Source organism: Periplaneta americana, chromosome 15 (genome assembly GCF_040183065.1).
Source record: "Periplaneta americana isolate PAMFEO1 chromosome 15, P.americana_PAMFEO1_priV1, whole genome shotgun sequence".
NCBI classification, from domain to species: Eukaryota; Metazoa; Arthropoda; class Insecta; order Blattodea; family Blattidae; genus Periplaneta; species Periplaneta americana.
This window is the reverse complement of record NC_091131.1, coordinates 30,493,068-30,514,785: the sequence shown is the minus strand read 5'-3', so window position 1 is coordinate 30,514,785 and position 21,718 is coordinate 30,493,068. Positions and strand designations below refer to the sequence as shown.

General features: G+C 40.1%; 1 protein-coding gene across 1 annotated transcript in view; it reads left to right on the top strand.

The window, feature by feature from the left end:
* The window catches only part of P5CDh1 (delta-1-Pyrroline-5-carboxylate dehydrogenase 1), a 60,452-nt gene extending 39,792 nt beyond the window's left edge, over window positions 1-20,660 (top strand). Inside the window, exons 7-12 of the mRNA XM_069846863.1 lie at window positions 7,844-8,031; window positions 11,222-11,444; window positions 12,437-12,615; window positions 16,339-16,527; window positions 17,068-17,186; window positions 20,343-20,660. Coding sequence (XP_069702964.1) covers window positions 7,844-8,031; window positions 11,222-11,444; window positions 12,437-12,615; window positions 16,339-16,527; window positions 17,068-17,186; window positions 20,343-20,458 — 1,014 coding nt within the window. The 3' untranslated portion in view covers window positions 20,459-20,660. The remainder of the gene's footprint in view (window positions 1-7,843; window positions 8,032-11,221; window positions 11,445-12,436; window positions 12,616-16,338; window positions 16,528-17,067; window positions 17,187-20,342) is intronic.
* The last annotated feature ends 1,058 nt before the right edge of the window (window positions 20,661-21,718 follow it).

The window sequence follows — 21,718 nt, the reverse complement described above, 5'->3', positions numbered from 1 at the left end:
TGGTAGACGGCTAATCGGTCCAGATGCACCACCATCATCTTCCCTCGAGGTTGTCGCTGGATCCGGTACACCACGTCGTTGATCCGGGTCACCACGCGGTATGGTCCATCCCAGGCACGCTGCAGCTTTGGTGATTTCCCTTTGGTCCTGGTAGGTCGATACAACCACACCAGGTCGCCCTCCTGGAATCCTGCAGAGTTGGCCAATCTGTCGTAGCGCACCTTCATCCTGTCGCTGGCCATCTTGAGGTGCTCTCTGGCCAGTTGGTGAATTCCATTCAACTTCTCTGTGAGTTCTGCCACATAGTCAGTCGCTGGCTGGTCGGCGCTGGGTGGCGTGCCAAACAGCAGATCACAGGGCAGGCGCAGCTCTCTCCCGAAGACCATGTTTGCCGGTGTCATCCCTGTTGTATCGTGGACCGAAGCTCTGTAGGCCAAGAGGAACAGTGGGACTCTGGCATCCCAGTCTCGTTGATGGTTGGACACCACCTTCCGCAGATGCTCTTCCAAGGTTTTGATGTAGCGTTCCACCATACCATCGGACTGTGGGTGGAGGGGAGTGGTCCTGGTTTTATGCACCCCCAGACGCTCGAACAATTCTCCCATCAGGTTGGATTCGAAGTTGCGCCCCTGATCGCTATGCAATTCCCGGGGCACCCCGAATCGGCAGATGAAGTTGTCAAGCAGCGCGTCGGCCACCGTCGAAGCCTCTTGGTTGGGAATCGCGTACACCTCTGGCCATTTTGTGAAGTAATCCATGGCCACTAGCAGGTAGCGGTTCCCGCGATCCGTGACCGGGAACGGTCCAGCAACGTCGATGGCGATCCTCTCAAAAGGAGCTCCCACGTTGTACTGCTGCATGGCTCCCCTGCTGCGGGTCCTTGGTCCGCGACTGGCTGCACAGGTGTCGCATCTTCGGCACCATTGTTCCGTGTCGGTTCTCTGATGCAACCAATAGAACCTCTGCCTTAACTTGTCCAGCGTCCTGTTGGCTCCCAGGTGGCCTCCAGTCACTCCAGCATGAGTCTCCTCCAGCACTTCCTTCACCTTGCTCCTGGGCAGGACAAGTTGTTCTATGTGGGTCCTTCCATCGGCCGACTCCCAAATCCTCTTCAGGATACCGTCCTTGACAGTGAAGGATTCCCACTGGGCCCAGTAGCTCTTGTAAGTGGTGCTACGGTTGGCGATATCGGCCCATACTGGTCTCTGGCCGGACTCCACATCACGTAGTAGCTGTCCAATGTTTGGGTCCTCCAGCTGCTCCCTCCTTATGGCGGCGTTATCCCATCCTGGGCTCGGCTGGGCGGCAATTGCTCGGACTGCGTGGGCGCCATCCCGCTCTTCTACTTTCAGGCAGTGTTTGCAGCCATCCGGGCACGGACGTCGTGACAGGGCATCAGCGTTGGAATGTTTCTTCCCTTGTCGGTGTTCAGAGGTGAAGTTGTACTCCTGCAGACGTTGAACCCAACGGGCGGTCTGCCCCTCCAGATTCTTGAAGCCCAATAGCCAGGTGAGTGCAGAATGGTCTGTCCTCAGATGGAATTCCTGGCCATACAAATATTTGTGGAAGTGCTTCAGGGCTTCCACAATGGCAAGAAGTTCTCTACGCGTCACACAGTAGTTTCTCTCAGCCTTGGATAGTGTTCGGCTGAAGTAGGCAATCACCCTCTCTTGCCCGTCCTGTTCCTGAGAGAGTACTCCGCCGATGCCTACGTTGCTAGCGTCCGTGTCGAGCGTGAACTTCCTTCCCGGGATGGGATATCCCAGTACAGGAGCAGTGCAGAGCGCTTCTTTCAGCGACTGGAAGGATGACTCCGCCTCGTCTGTCCACTGGAATTGTCGTTTCTCCTCGGTCAGCTGGGTTAGAGGCTTAGCGATGTTGGCGTACCCAGCTACGAACCTTCTGTAATAAGTGCAGAGGCCGAGAAAGCGGCGCAGCTCCTGCTTGTCCCTCGGTCTAGGCCATCCTCTGACGGCTTGTAGCTTCTCCGGGTCCGTGGCCACTCCGTTGGTCCCTACTACGTGTCCCAAGTAGTTGACCTTCTTCTGGAATAGATGACATTTCTTCGGGTTCAACTTCAGCCTGGCTTGTCGCAGTCTCTCGAACACTTTCCTCAGGTTCAACAGCTGCTCGCTGAAAGTCTTGCCCACCACGATGACGTCATCAAGGTACAGCAAACAGGTGTCGTATGTCAGGCCTCTCATTACGGACTCCATTAGTCTCTGGAATGTAGCCGGGGCGTTGCAGAGGCCGAACGGCATAACGGTGAACTGCCATAGTCCTTGGCCTGTAGAGAATGCCGTTTTCTCCTTATCCTCCGGATGTAGCGCCACCTGCCAGTATCCTGACTTGAGATCCAACGTCGAGAACCACTCTGCTCCGGCCAGGGTGTCCAAGGTGTCGTCAATTCGTGGAAGGGGAAAGCAGTCTTTCCTGGTGACGTCATTCAGTCTTCTGTAGTCCACGCAGAAACGCAGGTCCCCATTCTTCTTCTTCACCAGCACCACAGGTGATGACCAAGGGCTGTCGGATTCCTCGATGACCCCTCTTGCTTTCATGCCCTCCAGTTGGCTGTCAATCTCCCTCTGTTTAGCTAGAGGGACGCGTCGAGGAGGTTGTCTGATTGGGCGAGCATTTCCGGTGTCGATGCGGTGATGAACTTTCTCCGTTCTCCCGTAGTCATTTTCAGACAGACTGAACACGTCCTGAAATTCTGTCAGTAGATCGTGGACTTGTCTTCTTTCTCTTTTGCTTAAATTCGCCGGCAATTCTCGAGCCAGCTCTTTCAGTGATGGGTCTAGATCTGGATGTGGTCGGTGACACTCCTCGTTTTCTGCCAGCGACGTCACAGACACCACCGGCTCGACGCTACCTAGTACAGTTCCACTAGGCACCTCCTTGTCCCGATTGGTGACATTCAGGACCCTCACCGGTACCACCTTCTGATTCGGGAGTAGGGATCTGGCCACATAAACCCCATCTATCGGAGTTGTTTGCGAATCGAGGAGCAGGTTTCTCTTAGGTTGTCCGTCCAGTCTTGCCGTCACCACCATCTCGCAGCCTGCCGGGATTGTCACATGATTCTCCAGGGTGAGTCTGCCGGCCATGGGTTGGTCTTCGACGTCCCTCAGGAACACTTCATCCTGACCAAAACGCAGGATACGGCGCCTGACGTCCACCGTGGCATCGAAGATCCGCATGGCGTCGAGTCCCAGGATGACGTCTTCAGTGATGTTGGCGACGAACACCCACATCTCCAGTCTCCTCTTTCCCAATGTCAGATCCAGGAAAACCTCCTTTTGGATGGGCAGGTTCTCGCCTGAGGCAGTACGTAGCTCATACCGGCGCAGCGGCGTCCTCCCAGGTAAGCCACGCACGACTTCCGGTCTGGCGATAGTGAGCGACGCCCCGGTGTCTACCAGTACTCTGCATGGGCGGCCTCTTATCCATCCGTCAGCAATCAGCCCATCGTCGCATCTTCTGTTAACCGTCTTCAAGATCAGCCGAGGGGATGGTGATGACGGCGCCGACGTGCCCCTCGTCGCATCGGCCCCTTTTAGTTTTCCTGTTTGTGACCAGATCGGTCACAGTCCCTCCTCAGGTGTCCAGGCTCGCCGCAGGACCAGCAGGTGGGCACTCCTCGTCTTCGTCGCTCGGGTGATTTCGGTTGACGTTCCTCGACGTCGGCCGCCGCGACGCTCCTAATCCGGTGCGATGCCGAGACGTTCGCCGTCAACTTGGCTGCCTCCATCCTGAGGGCCGCCGCCAGAGCTGCATTGATGGTGCGATGCTCTGCCAGGAGTAGCTGTTGCTTTATTTCCGGGTCTCGAACTCCGCTGCCGAAGGTGTAGGCCGCCTCTCCAGCGATGAAGTCATTAGGTAGGCCCCTGAGCGCCTTATGGGCCAGTTGTTCCACCGCCATCGCGAATTCTTGCAGGGACTCGCCTGACTGTTGGACCCTCGTTTTTAGTTGGGTCCTAAATGCTGCAGCAAGTTGATGGTCACCATAACGTCCCTCCAAGGCCGCCATTATCTCAGCGGCTGTCCCATCTTCTGGAACGCTGTGAAGAATCTCCGACGCCTGTCCCTGAAGCGCGGCCAGCAGCTGAGTAGTTTTCTCTGCTGGCGTCCACCCATTGTGCTCTGCGATGGCCTCGAACTGGCGACGGAATATCGCCCAAGACGTCGTACCGTCGAACTTCGGCGTCTTGACGTTGTGATGTCTGGCTGAAGCCGATGGTTCCGCAGGGGCACTATATGGAGTCCTCAACTCTGTGGCCGCTTCTTGCATGGCACGTCGAACCTCCTCGGCAACTATCTGTTTATGTTCTCTAGCCTGGCGATCCACCAACGCGAGGATGTGCTTGTTTTCTTCAGCATGTCGGTCCATCAACGTCAGTATGTGCTTGTTTTCTTCAGCATGTCTGTCCATCACCTCACTCGTCTTGTCCAGCAACTCGCTCGTCTGCACTTGACGACGCTCGAGATCGCGGATTTTGCCGTCGAAATGGTCTACCTCCTGTCTCAATTCGGTTACTGTCTCGTTTATAGTTGTAAAATTCTTGTTTAGGTTGTCAAGATCGGCTTTGAGTTCGTCTTTCACGATGGCGACAATTCCATCTACGTGGGCCGAAACGCTTTCAATTTGCGAAGTGACGTCATCTTTCACTCCGCTTATGTCGCCTTTCACTCCGCTTATGTCACTTTTCATCTCTGTTTTCACTTCACTTATGTCACTTTTCATCTCCGTTTTCACATCGCTTATGTCACTTTTCATCTCCGTTTTCACATCACTTATGTCGTTCTTAACCTCACTGATGTGCCTGTTCATGTCGTTCATGTTATCTTTTACTTCACTAATGTGCATGTTCATTTCTGCTTTCATTTCTGCGATGGCTTGCAGGATCTGCTGTAGGTTCTCCATTGTCGATAATGTCCCGATTCTGACACCAGTGTAAATTTTATTAGTAACACAATGTAATTTATTCGCCACAACAATAATTCCTTTCTACAATTCGCCTTAAACGCTCTCGTCAACAATTGGATTTTCACTCAACACAGTATTCGTTATAGCACTCCACCGACGACAATGACAATTGACTTGGACTATTACGCACAACAATGAACTGTTAATCTTAACTAATATTTACAAAGCACTATTTACAAATCAGAACTACCAGTTCTCAGTTCACAGTTCTTCTATCTCAGTCACTCGAGTTCACGGTATCTCGAACCACAGACCTTCAGAGACAGTTCACTGTACTCGAACTCGGGTCCCTCCAACTGCGGTCCACTGCACTCGAACTCAGGTCCCTCCAACTGCGGTCCACTGCACTCGAACTCAGGCCTTCGGATGCTGACGCAGATGCGGACGCACACTCGAGTCGAACTCCGGCTGGCTTGCTTGCTCTGGCTTTCTCACTGACTGAATAACTGAAAACTCTGACTAGTTCGCTGGCGCCTGCTCTTTTATAGCAAAATCATAGTTGCGAGAACCTTCTACAGGTGTGTAGAGAATTATCTCAATATCTCTACATCGACAGACGTCTGGAATATTCGGGAAGGTCGTTCCACATTCACTGCGTTAAAATAGCAGCTGCGCGCGCAGACTCGTCGCGTTGTCGTAATACACCCTCTCTCTTCTCTTCACCGCGCGACGTCACTCAATGTTCCGTGGAGCCTGTGCGATCTGCTTTCTTGCGGGACGCTGGTCGTGAGTTCGATTCTCACGTCTCTGTCACAATACAATGAAACTTTTTCTGTCCGTTGACAACTGTGATACAATACTTTGTGCAAAGTTTGAGGCATCAGAACTTCATAGTGTTTAAATTAAAAATATTTCAATTTATCGTATTTTCATAAAATTAGCAACTTCAAACTGTTGTGGCTCCGAAACCCTTTCACCCAGTGATCAAAATCATGGTTTATTTTGTTGCTGAGAAGTTAGTTTATATTGACATGTAAACAGTTTTTCTTACTTTTTATGGAAATGGAGAAATTTAGATTTTTCTTCATTAAGATACCTTTGCCCACAAAGAAATATTTTTAAAATATATGGTTAGATTCCGCATTGAAAGTACAAATAAACACATATTTTTTACAGGTGCACCGTTGATAAGAAAGTATTGAAAATATCAAATAAAGAAAATAAATAGTATGCGCGTGAACTAACCAGCTGACTGTGAGGCGGGAGCTAGCCTAGGCAAGCAAGGCTAGAAGACATAAACACGTGATGTTTCATCTAGTAGCGCACAGCTGGACTAGCTTTATCACAAGTTTTCATAAACACAGGAGTAAAATGACGCCCAATGCTCACTTATCTTCATCTCTCGGCCAGTGTCTGGGGTACTGCGCCGTTCAAGTCCAGGCATGTGAAAATAATTTATTTAATACCCTCGAAACTTATTGCTGAGCCACAAAGCAAACAATGCCGAATCCCTCTTAGTAATGCAAGGTTTTTTCTCAGTATTTTTTACATTTTTACAAATGGGCAAAAAGCCTAAAAGCAAGTAAAATCAGATTATCTGTCTCTCTGTATACAATAAAAATAAGGATTACTTCTTAACATAACCTACCAAATGTCAGCTTCAAAATAGCTCCGGTTCAATGTTCTGCAGTAAATGGTTCCAGAGTTCTGAGCGCTGAAAGAGGCTTGTTTTTATAAAATACACTAAATTTGTCGCTCAATAGTACGAAAACCGTTTGACTTTCGATAGTATATTTTTGAAAATGCATTCTCTCAGCACCTTATATAAATAGGGAAAAAATTAGAGTATTAAAAAAATGCGAGGTTTTTTACTGATCGATTTCATATGGAATAGCCCATAGATTGCTCAGAACATATGTTGTGCATAAAACACTGTACAGTGTTTTCGTGTTATAAAACCAACATTTCCAATACGAATTACATTTAAATTGTCTCAATTCATAATAAATAAAATGTAAATAACTCACTGTATTGCATTCTTCTCTTTTCGCCATTCTACTACTAATTGGCCTTAAGGAGGAGCAAGCAGTGATATTGCATTCAGTGTGCACTGTGTTACAACTACTCAGAGTAAGAGACGATGTGGACATATTACCCCTATTGTTGATGCACAGAGAGCGCTATTGTCTATTACAACCCAAATGCATCTAATTCTCGCCTACAGTATTGATTGCTTGTTGTTTCCTGCACGGACACAGTTACCAGACACTAAAAGAACAAAGTGTTAACGAGAACTTTAATTAATGACTAAAAGATCCTCTAATTCCAAGTCACATGGCTCCAAATGTCCTGCTGTACTACCCCACGAAGGTTTTTACAATGTTAATCTCTTGCTCTAAAACGTAAAATGAGTGGAATTTTGGAGCAATGCTTATTGTTTTTTTTTTTTTTTTAATCCAATGCCACCAGGTTGTCTTTTCGACATTTCTGGTCTTCTCCCCTGGCCGTGGCTTAGTTGTAACCCACTTCTGAGATTGGGGCACCTGGAAGGCGGAGTTACATTACCCCGATGATGTGATAGGATGATTATGATAATGTGGTGCCAGGAGAGGTCTTAAATCTAAACTTAACCTAAATTCCAGACCATGGACGAACACAGGAATAATCCCCTTTAAGGGAAAATTCCTGTGCTCTAACCGGGAATCGAACGCAGGACCTCATGAACTATAGCCAGAAGCTCTGACCACTAGACCACGAGGCTGGTCGCAGTGCTTATTGTAAAGCCTCTCAAGTCAAATACTAAATGCAGGCCTGATAATATTATGGAGTATTTGATGGGAGACCTGTTCATTAACAAGCATGAGAATACAGAGATATGTTGTTAATAAAAAGTTCCGCATTACTTCCACATTACAGGGAAATGGAGTCTTATGGAAACCATCAGACACTGCACTGCTTTCAAATTACACCATCTTCAAGATTGCTAGAGAAGCGGGTCTGCCTCCAGGAGTGGTAAACTTCGTTCCTGCTGATGGTCCTGTCTTCGGAGATGCTGTTACCTCTTCACCACATCTTGGTGGTATTAACTTCACAGGATCTGTAGCGTGAGTTGAATTTTTAAGTTGGAGTTACAATCTCATTGCAGAATAAGACTCAAGTGTACATTTGAGAAAAAGTAAGATTTTTTTTCTAGACCATATTAAGTGCGAAATTTTAGTGTTCTTTTTAGAAAAATGTTAATTTCACAGTATAATGTTAGTGCTAAACTGAAAACATTCACCATGTTTTGAGCATATCCAACATTATTGCTATGTTTTCATTCTGATTTCATTGGTAATTATTCAGCCATATTCTAATATGGCGGAACTAAAACATTATTGGAGATATTACCTAGTTGGAAGCTGTGAATTCATCCCCTCTTCCCACTGATAGTGCACTTTCTTATATAGTAGTTGAGGCGCGTCCAGAGACATACATTATTTTGATTAGTAACATTGTCATAGAGATATTGCCAATGCAGTGAAAACAAAAGTAACTGTACCTATCTACATTGTTAAATAAGCTAAGCTATTTACTTAATCTAGCTTCTTTCAAACATAGCTTAATGTACACTGTCTACTTAAGTTATATTATCTATTCTGCACTATCTATCTAAGCTACCCTATTCTAACATAAGCTATCTATCCAGGCTACCATCTACTATCAGCTAAACCTACCCAATAGTAAACTAAAGAAACCTAAATAAATTTAGTCTAATCTAACTTTAAACTGAACTAGCTTAAACCATAGGACTGTGTAATTTATTCTAACCCAGAACTACATAAGTAGCATGGATTATGACCCACTTATTGAAAACAGCTTTGGTTGCTATTGAGATATGTTGGTACCCTTGTACTATAACTATGCCTTTGCGGGAGAATAGACAGTAGAACCCCTATGTTACGTTTTTCTGGGGACACTGAATATTAACCTTAATAAGGGGTTTGTTATTTTTGTTAATTTTTTAATACTTTCGCTAAAATTTAATTTACTTGCAAAAAAGCTACAAGAAGTAAATTATGGATAATACTTTACAAAAACCTGGAAAACATTGAGGGAAAGAAGTTCGGTGCCAATCACAACTTCCTACAATCTCGGATATTTCACGTTTGGATTTTTTTTTCTCATTTTGCGAATTAAATTAACTTTTTCCATGAAAGAAAGTATTTTCCTTTTCACGGTCATTGTCTTCTAGTGATATGTACTGTAATGGTGAAAACAATTCCGTCTCTTTGCTGTAGTAGCACTGGACAGCACGCACCTTAGCAAGGATAACAAATTTAAAAGACATATTGTTTCAGAAAAGTGTTATGAATTATAATTCAATAATAGTTTATATTTTCAGTCAAAACACGTATCAGTATGTGAAGTCAGAAAATAATTCTGTTACATCATATTATAATTTAAAGGTCACAAATATTTTCGACTTATACAAAAAGTCATCTTCAGGTGAATCCTTAAGCAAACAATTTTTTTTTAAATTAGGTGAGAGACTAATCAGGTATATTTTGATCTAGTAGTTGAATGCACATGCAGGCATTTTACAAATATATAGTTGTCATGACTTTGAGGTTAAATGGTTCACATAAAATAAAACACTTATTTACATAGATAACTGAAATCTCACACTTTTGCGTGTATATGAAGCTATTGGCATCTATGGCCTGATATTAAAAACTTGTACAGTCAAGTAATGAACTTACACTATACTGGGTGTTCATTTCAAAGTGTGTCATGACGTCACTGTTGTTGGGTCACCGATTTGAAGCGAGTTTCAGCTTATATGTTAGAGAAGTTGCCTATTATTTAAGGCGTTTTTCAATCTGAACTTGAGAATGTGTACGGTATAACTTGAACGTCGTAGCAACAGATGGCGGTCTGTACGGTCTGTGTGCTACCATAACCTCTTTCGAACTGTGTTTTGCGCCGGCAAGTCGTACGCAGGGTATTTGTTATCATCGGTTGCGTACGGTAACATTCCACAACACAAATCAAATGCTCCGTGTCCATGTTGACCGTCGAAGTTAATGTCAACAAATACGTAAGTAATCGTCTTAACCCTCTCCCCATATCCCGACAGTACGTATTTCCAAACAGTTCACATTCCTGCCACTACTGGCGTTACCGTACGTATCGGCACGTACTCTTCAGAATGAACGCCGTACTTGCTAGCCAACTTCTCTGCCTCTTAGATTATACACCTGAGCTGCGGAAGTGTAGGAAGATTGAATTCTGTAGGCTCATCACCTAGCCACATGACGGCATACAGCGAGCCAAGACACATTTTGAACTGAACACCCAGTATGTCAAGAGGTTAAAATTAAAATATATAAAAGTTATAAAAATGATGAGTTCTGCAATATTAATTAATATGTTGTAGGGTGGAGGGAGTTCGCAGTCTGTTTCACCACGGTGAAAGGCATATTTGTCTGAAAAGATTAAATTAAACAGATATTTAATGTAACGCCGGATGAAACAGGCCTTCACTGTCTGGACTCCAACTGTACATTTACAAATATGCCTTTCACCACGGTGAAACAGACTGCGAACTCCCTCCACCCTACAACATATTAATAAATATTGCAGAACTCATCATTTTTATAACTTTTATATATTTAATTTTAACCTCTTGACATACAGTGTAAGTTCATTACTTGACTGCACAAGTTTTTAATATCAGGCCATAGATGCCAATAGCTTCATATACACGCAAAAGTGTGAGATTTCAGTTATCTATGTAAATAAGTGTTTTATTTTATGTGAACCATTTAACCTCAAAGTCATGACAACTATATATTTGTAAAATGCCTGCATGTGCATTCAACTACTAGATCAAAATATACCTGATTAGTCTCTCACCTAATTTTAAAAAAATTGTTTGCTTAAGGATTCACCTGAAGATGACTTTTTGTACAAGTCGAAAATATTTGTGACCTTTAAATTATAATATGATGTAACAGAATTATTTTCTGACTTCACATACTGATAAGTGTTTTGACTGAAAATATAAACTATTATTGAATTATAAGGATAACAAAGACGAGAAGCAACTGATTGTAAGTCGTGATGGTTACACAGGCATGCGGCAACTATATAGGTTCCATTATCAGGGCAGATAGGTAAGACCAGAGGGGTTTCGTGCTCTTTTGAACTTGTTACGCCAACCTATTCCGAATGAACTGTCTTTTGTTTCACTTAGAAGATGGAGGAAATCTAATTTCCCTGCCTGTGAAAATGTTTTCTTTTCTTTTACAGGACATTTAACCGACTCTGGACACAAGTAGGACAGAATATTAATAGGTATAGAAGCTACCCAAGGCTTATTGGGGAGTGTGGTGGTAAGAACTACCACTTCGTTCATCCCTCAGCTGATGTCACAACTGTTATCATGGGCACCATTCGATCTGCGTTTGAATTCTGTGGCCAAAAGTGTTCTGCATGTTCTCGAATGTATGTGCCACAGTCATTGTGGCCGAAGGTGTGTAATGTTTGTTTGAATCTTATACATTCTGATTTTTAAAGTTTACTCAGTGCATTAAAAAAAATTACATTGCATTATAAAATATATCTGTATAATAACAGTCTTACTAATAAACAGTGTATAGTTTTTATACGAGGCTTATGCAGAGTTGAGACAGAAAACGTTACTAATAAACCGTGAATACGCTATGGACGTATAAACAGTCTGTAACTATACAATGGGAATTCCTTTGAAGTAGTTATATACTCGAAACCCCTTGTTTAAGCGTTGTATATAGCGAAAAAATGGCCGCCCCTCTAACAGCTGTTCGTATCGACTGTCATTTTATGATGATGGTTACCTTGTAACCACAGAAGAACAAACCAAAGATCATAGAATTATTAGAATAATATTGCTGTAGCCTGTACTCTTTGACCAAAATGTAGTGTGGTAATCGATTAGAGCCAGTTGTACTATCAATATTTAACACGCCACACTAGAGCGCTCTACTGGATGCAATAGAGAACCTCAGATATTCTATTGCCTTTCGTAACGAAGTAATGACGAAACTATGACGTAGCTGTGTAACAGTTATACTGTTATACACGACGTATGTAGTGATTATTAGTAAGGAATTTACACACGACGTATAAACGAGCTACTTATTGTATAAGTATAGTAGGTTAAACGACTGTATATAGAGTTTTTATTAGTAAGACCGTAAGTATGTATTGAATAAAAATTAACTATTGACAGTCACAATGTTTCTTCCCAAAAAATAATTTCAAGAATGATTCTTAGTTATTGGTTCTGTTTAGTCTTGATAATTTGAGATTAAATGATTATTAAAATTACTAGTACATAAATTATTGATCTGTTTGTCTATTTCTAAATTCTATGACCTGAATTTTCTGTTTATTTTAGAATATTTTCTTGTAAATCATAGTAGATTTATTACAGTACAGTTATAATGGATTTTAAACACTTTTCTTATTTTATATTTTTTTTAGATTAAAGCCGGTCTTCTAGCAGAACGATCGAAGTTAAAAATTGGCGATCCAACAGAATTTGATAGCTTTACCTCTGCTGTGATTGATGATAAAGCTTTTCAGAGAATAAGCTCTTACATTGAACATGCAAAAAATTCAAAGAATTTATCAGTAATTGGAGGTGGAAAATATGACGACAGGTGAGTTTTGTGACGTTCATTGCATTTAACAATGTATAATTTAATATAAAAAAAAACAAAGAAAGTATTCTGTTATTTTTTTAAGGATGATAGTTCAGGACACTTTGAAGAAATATAGTCGAGTTGGTAGCCATATTTACTTGGAGATAAAATGAAGGTATATTACATGAGGACTATGCCTGCGTTAAGATGATGATGGACATTAGTTGAGATGCAACAGGGAAATAGGAACTCTGGATAAAACCCATGTGTTCCCAGACTACAGGCTTGCCCAGCACAAGCTATAAATTAGGTTTATGCTGGGGATCGAACTCGGATCCACAGGATTATATATTCTAGCCACTGGACCACCATGTCGCTTAATAATTTATTTTATATATATATATATATATATATATATATATATATATATATATATATTTGTTGTTGTTTTCTAATGCCAGGCATTTGACAATAAAGTCATTTGACCTCTTGCACTCCAATATTTTTCAAAGATATTATCATGGCCAGCCACTGAAGCACAGATTTTGAGGTGTTCCGAATCCATTTCTTGGTTTGAGTTGCACAATGGGCAGTTAGGGAACTGATATATTCCAATTCTATGCAGATGTTTGGCCAAACAATCATGGCCTGTTGCCAATCTAAATGCAGCTACAGACTATTTTCGTGGTAAATCGGGAATTAACTGTGGATTTTGATGCAGAGAGTTCCATTTTTTCCCTTGGGATTGAGTTACCAAATTTTGTTTGTTGAAGTCTAAGTATGTAGATTTAATAAATCTCTTCACACAGTAATACGTAGATTTAGTAACAGGTCTGTAAGTAGCAGTGCTGCCCTTCTTTGCTAAAGCATCCGCATTCTCATTTCCCAGGATTCCACAATGGGATGGTATCCATTGGAATACAATTCTTTTATTGAGTGATATTAATTGAGAGAGCATTTTAGTTATTTCTGCTGTTTGAGATGAAGGTGTGTGTTTAGAGACGATTGATAGAATAGCTGCTTTGGAGTCTGACAATATAACTACATTCCTAAATTTATTGATGTGGCATAGAAGATTCCTGAGACATTCACTTATTGCAATGATTTCACCATCAAAACTTGTTGTTCCATATCCAAGAGATCTATAAAGTGAGAAGAGACAGCACGTAACACCTGCACAGGCACCTTGCCATTTAACTCCAATACATATATATGTAATGTTATAAATCCCAGTCACTGAAATGTAAAGCTTTGTGCTCTTTAGTGATCATACACTACTTGATGAATCTCTAAGCTAATATCTTTTGAAACTAGAAACCTGTCATGTTCATAATACAAAATGTGTTCAAAATATAATGACGAGCATAAACTGATACACATCGAACTAGATAACTTACAAAGTAAAAAATAAAAAGTGAAGGAATCCCTAACCAGGTTGTAGAGATCCATAGAATGGAAGTTGAAAGCTGTCACTTTTGAATAGTTGGCATTAGACTCTTCTTCAGGGCTGAAAAGTATTATATCAGTACTGAACATCTGTAATGTGGCTGCAAAAGGGTATCTGTCGGATACTGGGGGGGAGAGCCATTAATCCTTCCCATTGAAGGCTTTAAAGAACCAACCTGGACAAATACCCAATGTCCCATCCCTACCTTCCCGTGGTGCAGCTGTTAGTAAGCATAATTTTACAAGCTGAACTAAAGGGAGGGGCTACTCATCAATTAGCACTGGTCAGCTTGATGAGTTAATGACTGAATTTGGTATAATTTTCCTCTATTCAATACCTAATTCCCTCTTTACCCTCTCCTATCCAGTCCTCTGACTGAACTCTTACTTTCTTCGACCCCGACGGCATTAGAGCATTCGAGGCCTAGGAGTTCATTTCCCCTTCCTTCCTCCTCTTTCTACTTTTTCTAGTGCTGACCTGCTATGACACTAAAATCGTCCTCCAGTGGCTTAAGAAGGGAAAGCTGGTGATCAACAAGATCTCCCAGCTAGGTCCAATGGACCCGTCGACCAACAGCAGGTGTGGTCCTGCAGACATTCTGGGGGTTGTGTGTGAATGAAGTAGCCACCAAAACGTTAAAATATGGTGTTCACTTAAATCGGCTACAACTTGCCATTTAATCAAGGGAAGAAATGGAACTCTCTGCATCAAAACCCACAGTTAATTTCCGATTTACCACAAAAATCGTCTGTAGCTGCATTTAGATTGGCAACAGGCCATGATTGTTTGGCTAAACACCTGCATAGAATTGGAATATATCAGTCCCCTAACTGTCCATTGTGCAACTCAAACCAAGAAATGGATTCGGAACACCTCAAAATCTGTGCTTCAGTGGCTGGCCATGATTATATCTTTGAAAAATATTGGAGTGCAAGAGGTCAAATGACTTATTATCAAACGCCTGGCATTAGAAAACAACAACAACATCTGTAATGTTGAATTTGTTGTAAAATTAGAGAGATACGTCTCTTATAAGATGTAGGTTCCAAAAATCTGATAACCGCTTTGTGATCATAAATATTATAATACACTGTACATCCTTCCCTCCAGTATTCTGCAATTATAGTCAATGACCTTTGTTTTTCTTAAACGAACGAACAGAAGTACAGTCTGTTTTACAAAGTGTGTCCTGTACTATTGTCCTTAACTTTTGATTAGCATTGAGTCATCAGATAGTTAATTTTTCTGTCTCTTTTTTAGTCTCTCTGTTAGCAACCTGTATGGGAATGTAAGAATTTATCGTAATTACAGAATTAAGCATAATTTTAACTACATATGTATATGTACCATGTGTATTTCAAACTAGAGGACAGAGGGAATTAACATTGCCATAAGAAATTCATGTATAAGAAATTGAAAGTTTAATTTCATGTAGATGGCCATGTGTAGTAAATTAGTAAGGGTTGTAGAAAAGAAGACTATCTATTGATTATTGCCAACTAAATTTCTGTTTTATGGTATTAATCTTGAAACAATGGTTCATTATGCTCCAGAAGAAAATATTTCATTTATTGAACTGTATGGAAACAATTAATCAGAAATACCAGAAGTGTGAACAAACCATGCATGAAAAACGGGTAGGACATAATATTGAGGAGAATTGTAGAAAGGAGAAAATCCTGTTGAGGGTTACTGAAAATAAAAACATAAGCACTCGAAGAATTACTAAGGAGGTCAATTCTTCACACAGCGCAGTCCATAAAGTATTGAAAAAACATAAATTAAATATAAATCATTCAGATACGCAATAGTAACACCATGATATAATTATTTTGGATCACCTAATCTAAAACTGGTAACATGTTGTCAAAGGATCATGTATGATAAGTTGGCAATAATCAATACCGGTACTAGATAGTTTTCTTTTCTACAAGGTCTACTGATTTATTACACATGGCCAGCTACATAAAATTCCACTTTCAATTTTTTATGCATGGATTTCTTTTGGCAATGTGTAATATTGAATAACTCTTCTCGGGTTCTCAGCCAGGTGAGTTGGAGATTAGCTTTCGACGGCTAGCTCTGCCATCTTCTTCGGAAGAAGATGGCAGAGCTCTAGCCGTCGAAAGCTTGGAAGCTAATCTCCAACTCACATGGCTGAGAACCCGAGAAGAGTTATTCTATATCAAACGCCGGGAAAGCCTCAAGTCATACAATGTGTAATATTGTTTGAAATACACATGGTAAGCCTATATATCTGTTATAACCATGTTTTATTGTTTATACAATTGCAGCAAGGGATATTTCATCCAACCAACAATTGTGGAGAGTACAGATCCTGAAGATCGTATAATGGTGGAAGAGATCTTCGGTCCAGTTCTCTCTGTTTATCCCTACCGGGAACAGGATCTTGACTCAACTCTCAGGCTAGTAGGGGAGTCAACACCTTATGCCCTTACAGGAGCCGTGTTTGCAACAGATCAGTAAGTGAAATTGACTGCAAGCTATATTATTAATCTATTTCACATTCATTAGAGCCCTAATTTGTTTTCAAAGGAATGTAAGTGGAGTGTTAAATCAGTTGTGATTGGGAGTCACTGTGCTTCCCATTCAATTCTAAGCAGAATGACCAACCCTAGTATGCCTACTTCGTACTGGATCTAGCAAGTTTTAGTGTTCTAGTACGTGTGTTGAAGAATCTAGTACATTTTTTACTTAGTTCTCGTGAAGCATAGGCCTATATTAATTTGTGTTGCACAAATTTAAATAGCAACAAGTTTAAAATGTACAGTCTGTCAATGCTGGAATTTCTCCCATTGATCTGTGATACTGCAACAATTATTATAATTCCCCATCTCGGAAATGGACTTAATCATACTAACAGAGTGGCAGATCTAGAAAGGTGTGAGTCCACCATATTTAAAGGTATGGTAAACAAATCAGCAACTATATCCCAATTGTAAGATTATTGGTTAATTAAAAATATTTTGCTTATAGTTATAAAAGTAATTCCTTATTTTCAGGCGTTTCCTGCAGCATGCTTTGGAAGAACTGAAACAGACAGCTGGTAACTTCTACATCAATGACAAGTCCACGGGATCAGTGGTTGGACAGCAGCCATTTGGTGGAGGCCGTATGTCTGGTAAGGTTACTTTTATCATCATATTTCTAAGGTCACAATAATTCTGATATTGAACAGGACTCTTCTCTTTTGTACTGTTGTCCTGATAATCCCATTAATTTCGAATGTCTGATAGTGAAGACTAACAGTATCATTCAGAACACGATGATGATCATTCAATAAATAGTCAGTGAAGTAACTGTTATGACCCATGCAGCCATATATATACATCACGTGTTGGAACATTGCTTTTAGTTTCTCTTAATGATGTGATGTCACCTCCACACAAAAATGATAATTTGAAGTATAGTTTGAATTCATTGTAAGTGAAAAAAAAAAAAGAAGTGATTTTAGGTCAAATTGGATAGTTTCTGTTTTATTCAGGAAAAATTACACATAATACATACGAATTTCGCCAGGACCAATAAATTGTTCCGAAATAGACAAGATTCCGGATTATTCAGGTTCTGATTTGAACAGGTTTCACTGTACCTGGTATCAAAGATAGATTAATTTAAACCAATGCTGTGATGGATAGAGAAAAATCCGTTATGATCATGATTAGGGCCGGATTTTGATGAAAAGTCGAAATTCGTATGTATTATGTGTAATTTTTTCTGAATAAAACGGAAACTGTCCAACACGGAAACGGAAACAGCCTGCTACTGTTCAAAATGGAAATAATATTTTGGATACACCATATTTTGAAACAGCTTGTAATTTCAAGGAATATACAAAATATGTAGGTCACTAAGATAAAAATAAGTTTTCTTTGCAAAATTTTAGAGAGTGCGAGGGTGTGTTGGCCTGTCTGCCATAAATTTTATTACCCTGTTGACTAAGCAGACGAGTCCCGTCAAAGATTTTCAATGCTTCACACCCGTATACTGTCGTAGCTAGACAGAGCGCAAGTGTAGTGATTTCTTGGTAAAAAAAAGTTATGTAAAATGTGGCATTAACATTAAATGATGAAGTAAAAGTTATCGAGTTACAGGAAAATTAGAAACGAAGTGTATGTGAAATAATGTTGAAGTTCAGTTGTGGAAAACTCAGGTGTGACACTTTAAAAAATAAAGATCATAATGAGTGAGTGGCTTGCGGCCAATATTGGTGACATAAAAGAACCAGAAAGCAACTGTTTATGTGGAAATAAATGAACTGTTGTGGGAGTGGGCTCTTCATGACATTTCAAAGAACATGCCAATTTATGGATCTATTCTGAAAAGCAGACCATTGCACTGAGAAAGAAATCAGATAAATCAGAATTCAAGGCTTCTAATGAATGGCTCCTAGTCCAATTAAATAATAATATGCAGTGATATACAGAACAGCATTGTAGTATAGTGTTAGACATTAAATTGAATGAGATTAGTAAACTTTAGTAGTGTTTAATCACTAATGAGTGAGTTATGATCACATTTATACAGAAAATGGGATTTTAATCAAGGTGAATCACCAACAGAATAAGCGACAGAAAGCTGATTTAATGTGAGTAATGCTAAACAGAATATTTTGTACTTGTTGCAGTTTACAGCATGCCATTTTGTTTTTCATTATGCCAGGGCTGAGCACATTACGTGATTCTGAGAAATGAGCGCTGTGTGCTTTAAAGAGCGGGTCTTGCGAGCGCTCTGACGTATGCATACTGTACGTCATTCAGTGTCGATGCAGTGGTGACTCTGTAGTATGATGGCGAACTTTGAAGACGGAGTTTCCGCTCATACACTAAAGCGGCCCGCTACTCCCAATGCTTTTAATGTATCATGGGAGGATGAGTTCTTTTTGGTAGAGAGCAGTGGATTAGCAAAGTGTTTAATTTGGCATAAAACACTCCAACTGATTAAGAAGTTCAATATCCAAGACATTATTCTTTACAACATGCTACTGAATATGACATACAGTATGTTGGTAATGAACGCCATAAATTAATACAACTTCAAGAAATGTTTCTCAGGTACATTATATTAGAGTATCTATTTGATATTTACATTTCATTATACATTTTTATACATTTAGTAATATATAATTTTAAATTCTACAAGTATTATGATATATTATAGTATAGTATATATACTATGATATATCATATTATGTCATGAACTGTAATATACAATACTATGATATATCATAATATTTGTATAATTCAAAATTATGTATTACTAAACGTACTATAATAAATTATAATGCAATATAAATATTGAATAGATACTCTTAATATAATGCACTGAAAAATAATTTCTTTAAGTTGTATTAATTTATGGTCATATCATATATCATATCATATCATATCATATATGTTAATGTTATGGTTTATTTAACGATGCTCGCAATTGCAGAGGTTATATCAGCGTCGCCGGATGTGCCGGAATTTTGTCCCGCAGGAGTTCTTTTACATGCCAGTAAATCATATCATATCATATATTATATTATATTATATTATATTATATTATATTATATTATATTATATTATATTATATTATATTATATTATACTATATATTGACAGGATGACAATAATGCACTTAGTGAATCGACTATGAGAATTAGCTACAAAATTTGCCACGAAATTGCAAAGGATTTGAAAACATTCAACGAAGGTTAATTCATCAAGCGATGTTTAATTACATTGGCAGATGAACTCTGTCCATAGCAAGTAGGGGAAGTGGAAGCCATATGCCTGTCTCGTAAAACCGTGGTGAGGAGATTGCAGTATGTGCGTATGGTTTATGTAAATAAGCCTAACAATTTGTGTGTGTGTGCATAGAGCGAAGTTTATTTCATTAAATTAACAAGAGTGTTATAAATTCTGTACTGTACAATGGATTGATGTAATATCCTTATAAACTATTATATACTGACATACTGAATGAATAGAACAACCGAGGCTCTTGTTATATTAATGCAGGGAAGGTAGCTGTAATGCGAGTCCGCCACTGCGTGAGCGTTCTGCTCTGGCTTGGAATTGAAGTGCCTTGCGGAGCGAGAGCAGTTCTGGCCGACTAAATGGAGCCGCTCTCATGCCCGGCCCTGATGTATACGAAGGATAAAACATTCCATTTTAATGTAACACCTGAATAATACAGAAACCTGTCCACAATGGAAAAAAATATATATATAATCATGTCACTTCCGTCTTGAACAGGTTTCACTATGTATTAAAACTGAAATGTGGTTTCAGGAACCAATGACAAAGCTGGTGGACCACACTACGTCCTACGTTGGACTTCACCACAGGCCATTAAGGAGACATTTGTACCGCTCACCGAATGGAAATACCCTTACATGTCTGATTAATATGGATGCTGGGACAAGTGGTCGACTGATAGGAAGCCAGCCGTCTGTCTGTCGTCCAGTAGCATAATGCTGGCAGTACTGTGATAGCAGCAGCATGTGCGACCAAATCTGTATATTACAGGTATATAATAATAACAAGTAAAAGTTGCTTGAATTTCCTCGTACCTTTGAAAATCGAAATTTATCGAGGGAAGATGTTTATCTCACTGCAGTGTTTTAGATACGAGGGTGAGTTCAAAGGTACATAATTTCAAGTCAATTTCTCTACAGTTTCTGTATTTGAAGATGTGTGTGAGAGTTGAACCAAAGATGAGTTTTGGGTAATTAATTACCTTTCCCCAGCCAGTGTTGGGTAGTCAAACAAGACTGAAAGCAATATTGTGGCTGGTAATAGTATTACAATCGTAACAAGAGCACAGATGTCAGTATTATTGCCACATTTCAGCTTTCGTGTCAAAGTTGTAATGAGCTACTTAAATCATGGAATTGTATATTTGTATGAAGTGTATATGTTTGGGGATTTATTTATTTTTTTTTTTTTGGCATCGAAGTTACATTTTTCAAAGGTCTTCTTTATAAGTAATAATCATACATTGTGTAAAGAAACACATTTACTTATCAATGCATAACTGAATTTAATCATCACTTCTGCATAAGAATTTTGTCAGTATTTTGTATATAATATATTCTGTTATCTCATAAGTTTAGTGTAACATGAATTAAAGATTTGTTAATAAATATCATATGTCTAATGTTAAGCCGAGCAAACTGCTTTCAACACTTGATTAGCCCAACACTGTTTTCTCCTTTCGTCCACAGTTGAGGAAAGATCCTGATCCACGCATTTAATAAAATGAATTATATAATACACACACTTCAAATGAGGAGGTTGTTTATACGGAATACCAGAGATCAATAGGTGTACATATATATTCTCTGTCTGGATATTTGTGTTTGTATCCATTCCCTCATCCTGATTAAGACTCGTATGAAATAATCTGAGTTACTAGTGCTACCAAAATAATAACTTGAAAATATAAACGTAATTACAAACGGCCCACCATGAAATTACACCTTTTCTTATGAAGGTTTTAACATTGATACATATCCACTCGATACACTAATTAGTTCTTATTTCTATTTATTTATTAATATTTATCTAAGTTAAAAACATTACCTAGCAAGTGATTACATCACATTTTATTTTGTAGACTGTTTCTTTTTCATTGCCAATGTATGTCTTGTTTTATGTTTTCATAG